The sequence below is a fragment of the Podarcis muralis genome, chromosome 5, assembly GCF_964188315.1.
Source record: "Podarcis muralis chromosome 5, rPodMur119.hap1.1, whole genome shotgun sequence".
In the NCBI taxonomy this organism is placed as follows: domain Eukaryota; kingdom Metazoa; phylum Chordata; class Lepidosauria; order Squamata; family Lacertidae; genus Podarcis; species Podarcis muralis.
This window is the reverse complement of record NC_135659.1, coordinates 71,332,899-71,349,045: the sequence shown is the minus strand read 5'-3', so window position 1 is coordinate 71,349,045 and position 16,147 is coordinate 71,332,899. Positions and strand designations below refer to the sequence as shown.

Below are 16,147 nucleotides of genomic sequence, written 5' to 3'. Positions count from 1 at the left end.
TGAACACAAGATATCCAAGTAAACATGCATAAGACTGGGCTGTAATTGGAATTAATTATTGCTAGCTAATAGTTGCTTACTCTTTATTTTTTAAAAAAGTGTTTCAGTACTTTTAGAAGGGCCTTCTCAAAGAAACAGTTCCAGCCATCCTCAAGATGAAGTTAGCAGGAAAGTACTTTTGGCCACTGCTCAAACTGGGAGCCTAACCAAATTGTGAGCACACAAAGGATGCAAATCTGAATGATTTGGAAAGTGTGAAATGCATGGATTATGTGATTTGTTATCTTCCCTGAAATTCAGAGAGATCAGTGAAGAACAAGGGATCAGGATACATTTTGAAAGATACTTTGTTTGCATATTTAATTCAAAAGCCAGCTCTGCATCTGCAGGTAAGCCTAGGTTTATGTATACAGCATGCTCTCACACTTAACTATCTTTCAATTGTACTGAAAAACAAACAGCTGTGGTACCTATTCAGAAAACTAATTAGAAAAGAGATATGGAAGAGGTGGAGGGGAGTTATAAGATAGATATTTCTCTGAAAAGCTTTGTACTTACTGAAAGCTTAACAATGTCAGACCAGTCTGCTGCAACAGCATACTCCATGTTTGCATCAAGCCACCTTGGCAGTTCCTTCAGTGCTGGTGCCATGGCTCCCCCTAACTATAAAACACAGTAAAATGATTACTTATTTTGCAGAGAAGACTAAGCAACATTGCGTAAGTAATATATGATGAAACATCTAGAGAAATCAAAACTGAGTTGCCTACTTTTTTGCTGTTTCCAGAAGGAAAATGGTACATGGTAACTGACTGAAATCTGAGGATGTTGTACAGATTACAGTTTGTGACAATGTCCTAAAAGGATTGCCCTTACAAGCACCTGCTGGAACCTACAGATGTAAATCAAATACAGTCGTATTTGGTTCTCAAACAGAATGCGTTCCAGGAGTCCATTCAACTCCCGGAACCATTTGAAAACCAAGGTGCGGCTTCCTATTGGCTGCAGGAGCGTCCTGAAGCCGATCGGAAGCCCCACTGGACGTTCAGCTTCCGAAAATCGTACAAAAACTGGAACACTCACTTCCAGTTTTCGATCGTTAGGGAGGTGAAACGTACAAGTTCCAAGGCGTTTGGCAACCAAGGTACTACTGTACAAACATAACATGCAGTCCACCCTATGTAGATGCATTGGGAACTTTTGTGAATGTGAGGAAATATTTTCTTGTGACTGAGATATAAAATTAGCATACTGGACATCGGAGGTCACCCAAATGTTTTCTCCATGATATTTCATAACAGCTGGTATAGTCCACCCTCCTGATCCCCGTGCCCCTCCTTAGGTTTTCCCTTACGAAAGAAATACTCCTCCACAATGTTTCTCATATTGCCTGGAAAAACACTGCAAGGAACATTGCTTCCTTCCAGCCAGCAGAGCGTATCCATGAGAAAAAGCTGCAGTTTGCCATGTGACACAGCAAGCTGCACCTTCCATCTGTTTGAGTCAATTTGCTGGAAGGAAGTACAGTTCCAACCAGCTATGCCCTACAGCAGGCAGCAATCCTTCCTTACCAGTCAATTTGTCTGTGAGGAATGTAGCAATCTGGTGTGAAAGCAGCAGGCTAATTCCCCCCTCCCCTTCAATAAGCAGATCTACGTGGAAGTGGGGATATTCACACTTAAGAAATTCATTTGCACATACACACTTCATATGTAGGAAGAGAGGCAAGGAAAGGCAGACTTGAGAGAAATTGCATTTTCTTCTCCAAAACAAAATAAGCCAGTGAAGACAGAACTCAGGTTTGCAGGATTTGAATGCATTTAGAACTGACATTGTGCCAAATCATGTAAAAGACAAGAATAGTAAAGTCTTCTGCTTACCCTCCTCCCAGTACCCTTATGGACCACAGGCACGCGTTCCTCCCCCGTGAGAGAATTTATGTCCAATTTGCTAGGGTCCTTACAGCGCTGCCTCCTTTGTTTAGGCTTTTCTGAAAAGTTCTGAAAGGAATATTAGTGAAAATATAAGTGACGCTCCCTTCCAAGTAAACGTGCACAGGACTGGAATATGAGACTTGTACTTACTGTGCCAAAGCCGGGGATTTCAAGCGTGTAGTCAGACTGCTGTCTCAGCCAGTCTAGAAGACTCTTATTTGGAACAATCTTCTCTGCCTGGACATTAGTGCCTGGAACGGTCTGCGGACTTGAGGTAGTAATGGCTGGCCCATCAGGGTTAGGATTACTTGGTACAGTCTGGGTTTGATCTTCCTGAATAATATAATGGGAAAAGTGAGAAAGAAAGGCACTATTGAGATGCAGAAATAATACTGAATTTTCCAAATGTCATTGCAAAATGAACACAATATCTGATCCAGCTATCGCAACTACCCTAGCTAAACCCAGGCTGCAAGAATGGCAAACTATTTCCTTGGGGAGGGGTGTGGATTTCTCCTTGATTAGGTTGCACAGGGGGCAGAGCCCCACCCCCAATACCTTGACACCATTATTTAATAAGAATAAAACAAAACAAAACATTTGCACTTGGCACTAAGCAATCCTTAAAGTGCAGAGGAATAAAAGAGGATGGGGATTGTTACTTACTGGCAGCCCTGTCTGGAGGGTTCTCTCCTTCAAAAATATGAGATCTATCCCTTCCACATTTTTTCTCCTGCCCCGTCTCCTCCTCATGGCAGCATCATCTCTCCGTAGACTCCCATTGACGATCTGTCCTGTGACAGGATGAATTAACCCTGCCTGAAGGATACCAGACAAGTCCATGCCAAGGGAGCCCTGCAGAGCATTCACTGTCCCTAGCTTAGGTATATTTGTGCTCAGGGAGAAAGGGGAGCTGCTTGCTGGTGACCCATCAGGCACTCTTGAGAGGTCTACTGCCGCATCCCGCCAGCCATTCAACACGATGGAAGGGTGGGGGTGGGAAGCCACGAGCTGTTCAAGGCTCCTCTGCTTGGCATCTCTCTCCATCTCAAATTCATACGGTTGCCTGTGCTTGTGTTCATCTTTGACGAAAGTGGGCGCCAGGAAACCTTCCTGTGTTTAAAACCAGGAGTGGATAGAAAGGAACAGTTACAACAATCTGTCCTAATGGAGACTGCATACATAATTTTCTTTTAACTTTTAAATTCAGCACCCTTTTCTAAAAGAAATACAGTACCTGAATGTAAATATAAACTTTTTTTTTAAAGGATGCCAGAATGATAGTGCCAGTAATTTTAAGAACAGTTAAGTTGATGCAGTATTGAGCATATATTTTTTACTTATGGTCAGGAGTTTGAAACATTATACAAGTAACACTTTGCAGCAGGCAAAGACGTCTACCCAAACTCACCTTCTGGACCTGTGCAGCTATCACTCCATTGCTGAAGCTGGGTTCGGAGGCCTCTGGTTCAGTGTAGCTGTTTCTATTGCCAGTACTGCTGGATAATGCAGGAGTCGGCATCACAGTTTGTATTTCAAATGGCTGGCTGGAAGAAGGCCACTTGCCCTTTAAGATGGCATGACAGATGTTGTCTATGCGGTTAATGATCACTCGATCCTGTCAAAGAAGCAGATATGCTTCACTAGGTTGCATGTGCTGTAAATTCTAATCCTTCCAAGAACTACAACTAGGCAACTAGTTTAGCTTCAGGTGTTCCTTTTCCAGGTGATACAGAGGCTAATAGCTTGACCAGCCTGTAAGTTAACCATCCTGCATAGCGGAAGCAAGGCAGCAGGCTGTGCATGTAAGACACACAACACTTGGTCATTCCTGTAGAAAGTGTTCATTCCAGGGTACATACCATACAAAGTTTTAAATTGACAGCTTTCAGCCAAGAAAATGACTGGAGCCATTATGCAGACACACTCTCTATTTCTGTTGCATTTTTAAAAATCGCATTTGAAAGTATGATTGGATGTTTACCAATAAGCAACACAAGCTGGAAAATAAACCTCTACAGTCTACCCTTCCATCACACATCAATTTGCTCCCTTCTCTACATCATAATTTAAAGCTACTAATGTAAGGTTGATCCCAATAATGTCCTGTTAGGACATACATACACAAACACACTGGGAGCAGTTTTAACATCAGTAGCATTCTGATGGCTATTAACTTGCCTCAGCAATATTTCAACAATGAGTGATAATAACTACACTGGGGTTCTAAACCCTGGATTGCAGGAGGAAGTCAAATGCAGAGCACCAGGATTCCCCTTTCAAAATAAGATAAAGGGTATAGGAGGGAAACAATCAATGACAGGCCTGCCAGAGGCTCTTGTCATTTAGGCTGAAGTCCTGTTAGGGCCACACACTCAGAACATGAGACCAATAACTAAAAAGAGATAAAAACATTTTTTCTTCTTCAAAGAAAACCTCAATACTTCGAAACTGCTAGGACATTTTTGCAAAGGGAAGTGCCTGGACTTTTTACAAAGAAAGGGCTATAGCCCACTGGAATCACAAACACAATGGTGTTTTTCACATTGCTTACTGAATACACTGGAAAGCTATTGATATTAACATCCGTATCTGAAAAAATATGACACTATAATGCAGGAAGTATAACAGAGAAATATTCAACTTGGAGAAATACTTCAATGCTGCTTCCAAAATGTTGCTGGATAATCTATTCTACTTCTCTCAATATGTTTTCAAAAGGGTTCAGACACAAGCCAGGGTGCACCTGTGTGAAAACAACATGGTAGGTGGATCTCAGTCCCTGTGGAACATTGACCTAAAGCCCTTAATCATGCATACTTAAGCTACCAAGCCACCTTAGGCCACTCTGAGAAAGAGTAGAGTGTCTTCTCCTGCAGAAGCTGAGCAATGGTAGGTGCCCGGACATCTTGCAGGTCATCAATCTCTCCGGGAACAACAAATGTGGAACTCTTACTTTCATCTTCAGAAAACTTCTCAAAACAATCTAGACGGAATGGAAAACAACATGTAAGCTTCGTTAAAGCATCAAATCGCTCTTTCTTTCAAAGGCATTCTGAGGCATTGATGATCTTCAACAAAGAACACAACAGAGCTGCATGGTTCTCTGGACATCTATGACACCCTCTAGAAGCTCCCATATATTTGAAGAATAGTGTCGGTAAATTTAAATGACAGAATGGCATGTGCGATTCTGAAGAAGATTGCTAATTATGGGCAGAAGTTTGATATGTTACACTAAGTGTCTCTGGAAGCTTGCAACAACAGAATTCAGTGTTGCTACAAAACACCAGAAGAAAACAGAAGCAGTTAAATAATTCAGCTACTATGATTCAGTGGCCTAGCTTGATCCTAACCTTCAAATAGTATACATAAAAGCTCATTTTCACTAACTAACCAACCAACCGAGCCAACTCAGTTGGTAAAGGGTATAAAATGCAACATGCATGAAGCAAGATCCTATGGAGTTGAAATTTGTTAATCCGCAGCCACAGTCAGTTTTCTGGCACTTGTAAAGATATAAGATGTTGATGTCATGCTAATACTGTCTTTTTATATTATACTTAGTGTCAAGTTACAATTCACCTCAAAATGAAAATTACTAAGATATGCAGGAATGTTCACTAGCAGAAAGATACCCCCCACATTACTCTACCTTGATTTTGGCTGCTTTCATCCCTCTTCTCTAGGTCTTGATTCTCACACTCTTCCTCTTCCCTCTTCATTTCATTCCCACAGAGAGGCTGTGGAACAGGACTGCCCCTTTTTTCCTCTGTGTCATCTCCCCAGGGGTCTGCCTCCATACAAACAGGATGTGACTTAAGGAGCTCCATCTGAATTGCTGACGTCTGGCTTTGTGCAGAATGGTGGTAGTGGTGATGGTGGCAGGTCTGGATCTCTTGCAAGACTGGGGTGTGCTCCTCAAGGCTCTCAAATTCAGCTGGATCGTCCTCCCCAGCCCCATGCTCACTATCACATTTGGATGCTGCCTGCTCACTCGAGATTGACTCAACCAGCTCCTTATTCCTTTCCTTCATGAATGCATCCAGGGTAGTGAGAAGACATGAACTATGCTTTTGCTCCTCTTGCACAATGGGTTTGTCTTCACCACCATCTAGGGTCTTTAAGCAACCTCTCATATCTTCCACAGTGTCAGCAGCTGTCTCCAAATGATCTTCCTCCTCCTCCTCCTCTTCCTCCTCCTCTTCTTCACTGTGGCTCTGACTTTGCACCGATTTCTCTTCCAAGCCCTTTTCATGCAACAAGCCCATGAATCTCTTCTCAGGATGGACTTTGATATCAAAGTTATGGAGACTGGGACCATATACTCCTATGCTCAGGACCCCTTCCATGCCATCTCTTTCAAACGGTACTGATCCTGGGTTAGCGTACGGACTCTCCATGTGCTCAAGGGCATTACAGGGTTCCACAATAAAGCTCTTGGAGGGCTTAGTTTCCTTAGATGAGGGCTCCTGGGCTGCATTCTGACCCTCCGTCTGGTCACTGCCAAATTGCAAGTGATCCAGGTAGGAGGGCTCTCTTGTAGTCTCAGCATCACAGCTAGATAGATCTTCATCCCCATCTATTTTGCCCTCTGCTATTTTGGTAGTATTGCTACTGACATCTGTGCAACTGGGACTGTCTCGGGCAAGGGAGCTATGTTCGCTGTTGCACGCCTTCTCATCATACATCATGCACATCAGAGAGTCAGGCAAAGAGCTCTCATCATAGTTAATGGAAATCATACCCCGGACTTTTGACATGAAATTTTCACAGCTGCTATCCTGGGAGATGTTGTCTGTCCGCGAGAGACTATTGCCTGAGCCCACTAGCTTGAGACAGCTCTCCGTTTCGGTCTCCGGAGATTCATGTTTTCTTTCCACCTGATTGTATGAAGGGGAGCAATACAGCTTAGCATTTGCTTGGTGGTGGCAACACAAGTTTTCTGTTCCAAGGACCCCTGTCCTTTTGTGCTGAGCATAGTTTCTGTAGGCATCCAGGAATGACAACTGGGGGTCATTCATGATATAATAGTCCGTGCGGTTCAGCCCATGTTTGGCTGTACCAATGAGCAGATCCCGGTCATGCTTACCACACTCCCACCACACGGGAAGGTACAGGCTTGGGCGGCAAAGCTTGAGCCGCTCGTGCAGCTGCGGACACCTCAGCACTTGCTCACGGACCTTCCGTAGCAGTTCAATTCGGTATAGGGTCCTTGCAGCACGCTCCTCAGTGATTGGTTCCACATAGATACTAGGATCAGCTGGGCCTATGAGTATAGAAGAGGGAGGGAGGGTAGAGAAAACCATCAAGGGTAGAATGTCTTTAGACTACGGTCCAAATACTACAAGTCTGTTGCTCAAGACATTTAGCAGGGGATTTTTAGCAGTAAAAAACAAACAAACTGAAAAGGAAAGAAGCAGGGTAATGCCCTCCATCACCATCTAAATTGCAAGTTTAGAAGCCCCAAATAGTTCCCACTCACCATCTTCTTTCCAGTGGGGCAAGCGGCAGACGTTCCTGCACATTGCAACAAAGCTATAGAAATATTTTTCTAGGCTCTCATCAGTTTTCTTCTCCAAGCGTGAAATGGATCGGAACTGGGTCCAGTCGAAAACCTTCTTCTCTGGATCGTACATTACCCCAAATGAAGAGACAGTGCGATAGAAATCTGCTTGCTCTCTTCTGGTCCATCTGCAATGCATGGGGAACACAAATCCACCCATTCACGAAACTTGCTTTCAAAAAATTCCATATTTTCTGTGTGTCGCAATTATGTATTTGTTCTGGTCAATCTATTTTTACTAGTTTGGGAGGGTGTTAGGGATACAATTGAACAAATGATAATGCAGCAGCTGAACAGTTCCCAGTTTTGGAGCTGGAGAGGTGGCAGGTGTCACTGTAGAATTGCTTCATCAATCTCCCTCACTCCTGCAGCTTCAAAGTTGGGTGAGAGACTGCCTGCTCTTCACACCTGCTAGACTTATCATAGCAAGCATACTGTATTTGCTGGCTCCTGGTGTTACGAGAACATTCCCTGCCTATTGGGGTGATCTTTGGTATCTTACGTTATGCCACAATCTGGAATCAAAGCATATGGGATTCCAGTAATGGTAGGAGCATCTGCAAGCTTGAAATTACAGCATGCAGGCTATGAACCTGAGCTATCTACAGTGTTTGGGGATAAGCTATTAGCAGTTTTTGCCCATTTATGTTAAAACAGTCCTTCCAGTGCTCAAATAAGATCAAGCCTGTTCACAGCCCACTGTTTTGTATTACCTTTTCTGCATTTCCTTGTTGATAGGGTCCATCTCGTTGGCTCTCCTAAACATCTCCTCTTGCAGCCAATAACCATGGTTACAAGGCCCAATGATCTCAGGCCTAGTAGGGAGCTCTTTACGGTTGCAGCGCTGATAGACAGTGACGAGACGCCGCAGCCTGGCTGTGAGGGCGGATGACACAGGCCAGCTGGATTTGTCTGGGTCGGAGCCATCCTGGGCTTCAAACATCAGCAAGGTCATTAGTATTTAACACAAACGCTGCAGAGTCCTTGAAACATCCCTACTGAATCATTAAGTACTTCACCCCACCTACATACACACGGACATAACCTGCCCATCAGTCTTCAATACCATGGTTGGGATATGCAGGCAGCATTGGGTTTTTGAGTCACTGGGATTCAAAGGTCACCTTATTTTTTGTTGGGTTTTGCTTTCTTTCCTTTGTTTTCTGAATGTTACGCCTCTGAACTATGTGGAAATGATAATCACATAAACTGAAGCCTACCCATTCTCTCAGAAGCATGCAGCCACACACCCATCCAAAGGGGAAAAGGAAGTTTGGTCTTAAATTGTAAACAAAACCCTGCTCTGCAGAAGGCTTGCCGTACACAAAAAATTCCCCTCAGCAATACAATTTCATACTCAAAGCCTGCTGAGTTTCATTGCTTTTGCTCCATGGCGAGAGACGATATTTGTGTAATCTAACAATGCTAATACCTTGTACCTTTTACCTGTCTGGCTTCTGTACCATACAACCAAGTCCAGATTCACGTCCCTCCAATTTTTGTCTTTCTTTAAGCCCACCTGTCAGTTCTAACCACTGATCCAGAAGGAAGAACCACAAATATCCTTATGTGCTGCTGTGCATGGTAATAACAGCTGATGACCCAACCGTGCACTTGGGAATCAGTGCTCTAGGATTAATTTGTAGACCAAGGCCTTTTCCTGCAGTGATCCCATGTGGAACTCCCTTGCTACCCATTTTTCTTTCTTTAAGGAAGCTGTCAAGCTTTCTGCTTTGACTATCAGCAACTTTAGTGCCTTGGTTTTATGTAGCGTTATTCTATGTTTCATAGGATACTGTTTAATATATTTTTAAAACACACAAATAGATGTACTTTTACTTGCTCTAAGATACCTTTGAAGTGTTCAGAGAAAACAGAGTAACAACATTCAAAATAAAACCAACAGAAAATAGTAGCTACCAGGTTGTGCCTACAGTAACACTGCAAAAGCAATAGTGTACCGATACCAAGATGAGGAACCAACTGAAATACAGGAAAGTATATTTACTAAGAACAATGAACTGTTGTGGTATTGGCATAAGTCTTTATTTGTTGTTTTGTATGTAACTTTGCATGTAGTTCTCTGTGTTTTAATTTAAGAATCTGTTTGTAAAATATTAGCCTAATGATGAATGATTGACTGTTATCCTAGTTACACACACACACACACACACACACACACACACACACACATACACATTCTTTTTTCTCCTTTCTTCTCTTTCATACGTCTTCTTTCTTTTTTCTTCTTCTATATTATAATTTTACTTTTCCTTATTAATTTTTTATTTACTTAATCTGTTTGATGATGAAGTTTTGTTCTAATTGTTTGTTTATGCAACATAATTCAATAAAAAAGAAACAGAAAAAAACCAGAAAATAGTAGCTATCATTCGGAAGGCTTGTTAAGTTGCAAAGCACCTGGAATAAAAAAGTATTATTGGAGTTTTTCAAATGCATAATGAAGGATCTTTTGCAAGATAGGTTCTTGAAATACAGTTTTTATTTGCTCTGGAAGTTAGCATAAGCTGCTATTCTAACTGATAAAATTAATACCCCTCCACTCCCTAAAACATCTAGAAGCGCAGCCTCACCTGCCATGGTGTCCTCCTTCTTCTCAGTGACTTCACCACAACCATCTGAAGTCTCCTATGAAATGAAAACAAGCCCACATCAACAGAGCTTACTTTAGAGACGCTGGCTTCTGGGCCAAAAGCCAAATACACAAAGCCAACATTGAATTATGCAGTAAAAAAATAATTTACATTGTCTGCACAGCAGCGTATGTTACACATCTATAAAGGCACTGTGAAATGACCAGAAGAACACTTCATATTGTCAATATGATCCAAACCCCCAACTTTAAGGGATGTGAAACTGTCAAGGGTGTTATTTGTGTGTGTTGCGTTTTCCGCAGTCCCAGAACACCATCAGAACAGATAATGGAAGCAGCGTAGTAGTAGTAGTAGTAGTAGTAGTAGTAGTAATAGTAATAAATTTTATTTATACCCCGCCCTCCCCAGCCAAGACCGGGCTCAGGGTGGTTAACAACCAATAATAAAACCAGTTGATTAAAATACAATTTAAAAAACAAGATTAAAATACAACATTAAAACATTAGGATGCAGGCTCTTCACAAGAGGAGAAAGGAAAAAGAAAGAGGGGGAGGGAATCAAACTGATTGTAAGCCAAAGGCCAGGTGGAACAACTCTGTCTTACAGGCCCTGAGGAAAGAAATCAGATCCCGCAGGGCCCTGGTCTCATGAGACACGAGCGTTCCACCAGGCCGGAGCCAGTGTTGAGAAGGCCCTGGCTCTGGTTGAGGCTAATCTAACTTCCTTAGGGCCTGGGACCTCTAGGGTGTTGCTATTTATGGACCTTAAGTTCCTCTGTGGGGCATACCAGGAAAGGCGGTCCCGTAGGTACGAGGGTCCTAGGCCGTGAAGGGCTTTAAAGGTCAAAACCAGCACCTTAAATCTGACTCTGTACTCCACCGGGAGCCAGTGCAGGTGGAAAAGCACTGGGTGAATATGCTCCCATGGCAGACCCTGCCTAGAAAATCACACTTACTTCCTGTTTCTGCAGCCCATCCAGCTTCTCTGCACTTGTCTCTTCTTTATCCACGTTCCCTCTAAACAAAGCAATCCAAGAGGGGGTTAGTCTGCAGAAGCTTTGTAAGGCAAGGTCATTCTGACAGAATTCTCCAAACATTAATTCCACTGAAGTGGAGGCAAGCAGTGCTGGCTATTATTACCTGTGCTATAGGTAGGCATCTGCCTCATAGCGAAGACTGTTGTGACAGCACAGTCATGGGCAGCCCAACAATCATTCCCATCCCCACCTTCTGCTGATTTAACACTTGGGGATCACCAAAAGCACCACCCACTATGGATACGCTTTCTCAAGACTGTATGCATGAATGGTACACACTTATAGCTTTTGGAGAGAACTGCTCCAAGGCATAACCTTTTGATGTAATTCATATAGACCAAGCTTCCCCATCTGCCAATCCACAGCATCACTACAAATAGCTAACATCACCAACAGCCTTTGTGTACAGCTCCCACAGCAATATCAGCATGTAGTCTGGATAGTGTTCACTTAAGCAATTCTGCTCCTGTGACAGATCAATACCTGCCAGCCCAGCATAAGCTTACCTTTCTGGAGCATCCTGCACTCCATCGATGACACTCTGCTCTGCAGACAGCAGCATCTCATCTGGCATGCCTACCTTCTCAAGGAAGCACAGGGCTGGGTCGGCTCGCATAGCATTGTACCTTTCGTAACCTGACAAAAGCCAGAGGTTTTTTGTTCAGTGATATTCAGCTGAGTGCTTCCAGCCTTAACGCTCTACTACTACATCTCCGTTAAGGGCCACGTAATCAGCAAGAAACAGTAGGAGGTAAGATAGGTGGCCTGCCCATTCTATATGATGCAGTGTTGTTGCTGAATTAGTTAAACTTTGTTATGTTACATAATGCAGGCAAGAGTATGTGGACATAATACAGGCATAATACAGGTCGCCAGAGAAGGGCCCCATCAGGATTTCAAGTACTGAGTGCCCTGGATAACTTATTGCCCCTTACTATGGCAAACAGAGGTATGCAAGTTAAAGAAATAAATACAAAAGAGGTTTATGTTTATTATTGCTAAAAGATCACATTACAGTCCACAATTTTTTAAAAAATCTAACCTTTAAAACCTACAAAATATATAGTTTAATATGAGTCGATTGTAACTATTCTCTCCCCCCCCCCCTTCATACAGCCTAAACACCCAATACGTAACCTAAACTCACAACACACAGGCATTTCAATCCCATCATAAAATCCTGTGCAGGGTTTACAGAGCAACCCTATGCATGCTTGCTAGGAATTAAGTCATATTCCAGGCCATACAAAAAGTAATACCATGTTTGAAAACGCCAATAAGGAGGGATTTATCTGCTTCAGCATTCCACCAATCCACAGGAATTTCTATGTAGTCAATGTCTGGCAGGAGGAAATCCAGATCTCTGTGAAGGACAGGCAAAGATTATATCCCAAGAATGTTCTGCACAGCCATTCCTCTCATTTATACAAATTTGGGAATGAAATAGTCTTTAGGGTTAAGAATAGCACAGAAGGGGCGTGATGGAACTCATGGGGAAGGAAATTCCACAACAGCAGGGCCACCATCAAAACAAATGGTCCATAAAGGATCTTTCCAAACTGTTTTGTCCTTCACTAAGACCACGTATGTTTCAGCAAGTTCCAACATCTCTATAAAATGTTCGGAGTGTGGACTTGTGAAAATCCACTAAGAAGTGCTGTAAAATGTTCCAGGTTCACTTCCTGGTATTTCCAGGTAAGACTAGGAAAGACCTGGGTGAAATCCTGGACAGTTGCACCAGTCAGGATCAAGCGGTTCATTAAAATATTTAATTTTGTTGCTGTCTCCAGGATAGGTCTTGGGTCTCCTATCAGAGTTTTGACATGAATGGATCTCTTTTCTAATTCAGCTGAGCTTATTGCCGCTCTCATCTGCATGTATTTGCAGAACCAGAAATACCCTGCAAAGACTCCACAGGTTTCTTTCAAATATAATCTGCAGTAGGTAAAAATATGCATTCGCAGGGTTCTACAATTTCCTGCTGAGTGCAAAAACACCTGCGCGCGCGCGCGCGCACACACACACACACACACACACACACACCAACTCAAAACGCAGCAACTCAAGCACATGCTGTGTATGTTTCCAACACTGGGGGACTGTAAAGCAAAATTCCAGAAGGCGAATGTAACATACTTGGCAGGAGTTCCTTCAAAGGCTTTGTCGGCTGCCTCCCCCAACACTTCAGCTTTCAAGTAGTAGAGCATCCGCACACGCAGCAGCACCCTACCGAAAGGAAGAGCAGCAAGTGATTCAGAGGGCAAAATCTTGAGCTTCCAATATGCTGTCCAAACCTAACAAGCCAATCTGCAGGTCTCCAGGATGTGCCAGTTCATTTGCTGGCAGTGGAAACTGTCATTGCTGCCTTGTTAGAAAGCTGGCCTTGCAGGGACCAGATCCCAGTGTTAGAAGAGAAGCCACTAGGCGTGCAGGGTGGGGAATAAGCAGCTGTGATTTACGTTACACTTCACTCTTTACTCTTACTCATAACTTGACTTACTACCCAACATAAAGGCAAAGGGACCCCTGACCGTTAGGTCCAGTCGCAGACGACTCTGGGATTGCGGCGCTCATCTCGCTTTATTGGCCGAGGCAGCCGGCGTACAGCTTCCAGGTCATGTGGCCAGCATGACTAAGACGCTTCTGGTGAACCAGAACAGTACATGGAAAAACCGTTTACCTTCCTGCAGGAGTGGTACCTATTTATCTACTTGAACTGTGTGCTTTCGAACTGCTAGGTTGGCAGGAGCAGGGACCGAGCAACAGGAGATCACCCCGTCACGGGGATTTGAACCGCCGACCTTCTGATCAGCAAGCCCTAGGCTCTGTGGTTTAACCCACAGCACCACCTGTGTCCCTACTACCCAACATACGTGCACACAAAAAGAAAATACATGAGATAAGGTGGTGTTTGAGGGGGCAGATGATATGCTGCAGTCAATGAAACGTATTGAAATATAATGCAGAAATTCCAGGTTTTCTAAAACCGGACAGTTAAGAAGCAGCACACTCGCTTGGTATCCCCTTACTGACTACCTAGTGCCAGCTGGGTTGCATTTGGGACACAGGGGAGCACAGTTCCAATCCTGTGTCCACTGTGCACTGTAGAGAAGTGAGCAAAATTTGCCAGTTGCATACCCTCTTCCAGAAAATCATGATTTATTTATTTTTTGCAAAAATCCACTAGGTTTTATTCAAACATGTTCTGAACAAGCAGAGAGCATGCATTTCTCTCAACGACTTGCACCAAAACAGAGAAGCTAAACATATCTAATCACTGGAATGAGTGGGTGTTTGTTTCCTGCTCCAGACCTGGGGGGAACAGGAGCGGTGCAAGCACATGTCCCTGAGAAGTTTTCCAATTTGTACACTCGTCCATTTTACACAGTCTGGAAAACCTGAGCTGGGGAACTATCCTTAATGCTCATGGATCCACAGCAAGAAATCCCAGCTTCCTCTCCATACCATTTTCCAAACTTCAACTTCAATTTCTTCAGACAGTTCTCACCAAGTTGGGGGGGTGGGGGTGGAATTGACCCTGGTTCCAGAGGTGCAAAAACAGGAGCAGACTTCCTCAAAAAAAGGTTTGAGGCACCTCCCATAGTGAACATGCGCAGCAGCTGATAGATCAAACAAGACCCCACACTGGATAATGCATTATGGAGCCCCCAGTCAGCACCCCCTCCCCAATTTGCTCACTTGTTGCAATGTTGCTTTAGATGCTTTTTGTAGCTGTCATCGTGTAAGACAATCTCTGGATTGCAGGTGGTGAGCCAGTCAGCATTCTTGATCTCAGGGAGCAGCATCTGGTTCTTGGTTTTCTTGCCTTTCCTTCCTCTTGGCACTGGGGCTGATAAGCCTGCAATAGGCAGGGGGAAGAATCATGAGCATCACTGCAGACTCAACATGGCTCTATAGCAGATCTCTGGCCAGATCTTTTATCTCCTCATACGAACTGTGACAGATGAACAGGGCCCTCCACCTGTCACGTCATCTGACATCGTGATGACATCAGGTGACTGAAAAGTGGGTGATTCCGCCCACCTGCTGAAGTTGGGCCACTGGGGAGTGGGGATAGGGGTCTGCTTCCATCATGGCCCCACAGGAAATACACAGGAGAAATAGCACTCAGCAGGGCTGAACTGTCCATCTATTAGCTGATGATTGGAGAGTTCAGTCCTGATCTCTACTGTGCAGGACTGAACTCCCTGCTCATTAGCTGATGAGCAGGGGGGGTCAAATACCGCTGCTTTGTCTGCATGTGCCAGTTCCCAGCAGGGAATCACAATAGATAACTGCTCTGTGTTCAGTCTTAAATCTTTTCACACCATGTCTCTATGCAAGTAATGCAGCTCTGATCTGAGAAGTGTCTTTGTTGCAGATTACAAATGAAGGTTCATTCACTAAACGGAGGACTTAAAACTCTTACACTTTATTAGCAAGTGCTTTATTAGCTTTGATGTAAGCTAGGAAAGGACCCCATGTCGGAAGTTTTTATTTAGCTCCTACTTTCATTGCATTGAGGTAAAGCTGAAGCTTAAAGTAGGTGATAAAACAACAACAAAATGAGCCTATTGTACCTGAATGGTTCTGTAGGGCCTGGTTCTGTCCATCCTTTGTGGGAGTGATCAAATCCCAGATAAAACTCTTTATCTTCTCATCTCCCTTATAATGTCTGACACAGTAGACTAGGAGTGCGCGGCAGATCATTTCCATGTCTTTCTCGTTGAGATGCCATTTAAACCGGCCATGGGTCAATATGTCTTTCCAGCGCCCCCAGCTTGAAAAACAAGAGATGTATCTTACATACTAATAAGGACACTTGGCATTTTTCCAGCATCTTCCCACACTGCACTTTATCAATGAAGCCTGGCCAGGCTCAAGAAAAGGAAGAGAGACTCGTAGAAAGGGAAACTATAGAGGAAAATGAGCAGGGTATTGCTAAAGGAGCGACCCTGATCACTGGTTCTGGATTTTGGACCCAGAAGTATTTATT

General features: G+C 43.6%; 1 protein-coding gene across 8 annotated transcripts in view; it reads right to left on the bottom strand.

The window, feature by feature from the left end:
* Positions 1–16,147, bottom strand: part of CHD6 (chromodomain helicase DNA binding protein 6) — a 108,800-nt gene that overhangs the window by 3,815 nt on the left and 88,838 nt on the right. For 7 of the 8 annotated variants that reach the window (XM_077929179.1, XM_077929185.1, XM_077929183.1 and 4 more), the window contains 16 exons: positions 15,732–15,931; positions 14,851–15,010; positions 13,288–13,377; positions 12,411–12,514; positions 11,658–11,787; positions 11,071–11,131; positions 10,095–10,149; positions 8,214–8,433; positions 7,420–7,628; positions 5,590–7,203; positions 4,772–4,920; positions 3,346–3,552; positions 2,601–3,047; positions 2,085–2,267; positions 1,881–2,000; positions 559–663 (listed from right to left, as the gene is read on the bottom strand). In XM_077929179.1, the coding sequence (XP_077785305.1) occupies positions 559–663; positions 1,881–2,000; positions 2,085–2,267; positions 2,601–3,047; positions 3,346–3,552; positions 4,772–4,920; positions 5,590–7,203; positions 7,420–7,628; positions 8,214–8,433; positions 10,095–10,149; positions 11,071–11,131; positions 11,658–11,787; positions 12,411–12,514; positions 13,288–13,377; positions 14,851–15,010; positions 15,732–15,931 (4,054 nt within the window). Of the gene's footprint in view, positions 1–558; positions 664–1,880; positions 2,001–2,084; positions 2,268–2,600; positions 3,048–3,345; positions 3,553–4,754; positions 4,921–5,589; positions 7,204–7,419; positions 7,629–8,213; positions 8,434–10,094; positions 10,150–11,070; positions 11,132–11,657; positions 11,788–12,410; positions 12,515–13,287; positions 13,378–14,850; positions 15,011–15,731; positions 15,932–16,147 lie in introns of those variants that run through there. The other variant, XM_077929186.1, reaches the window with a different exon arrangement.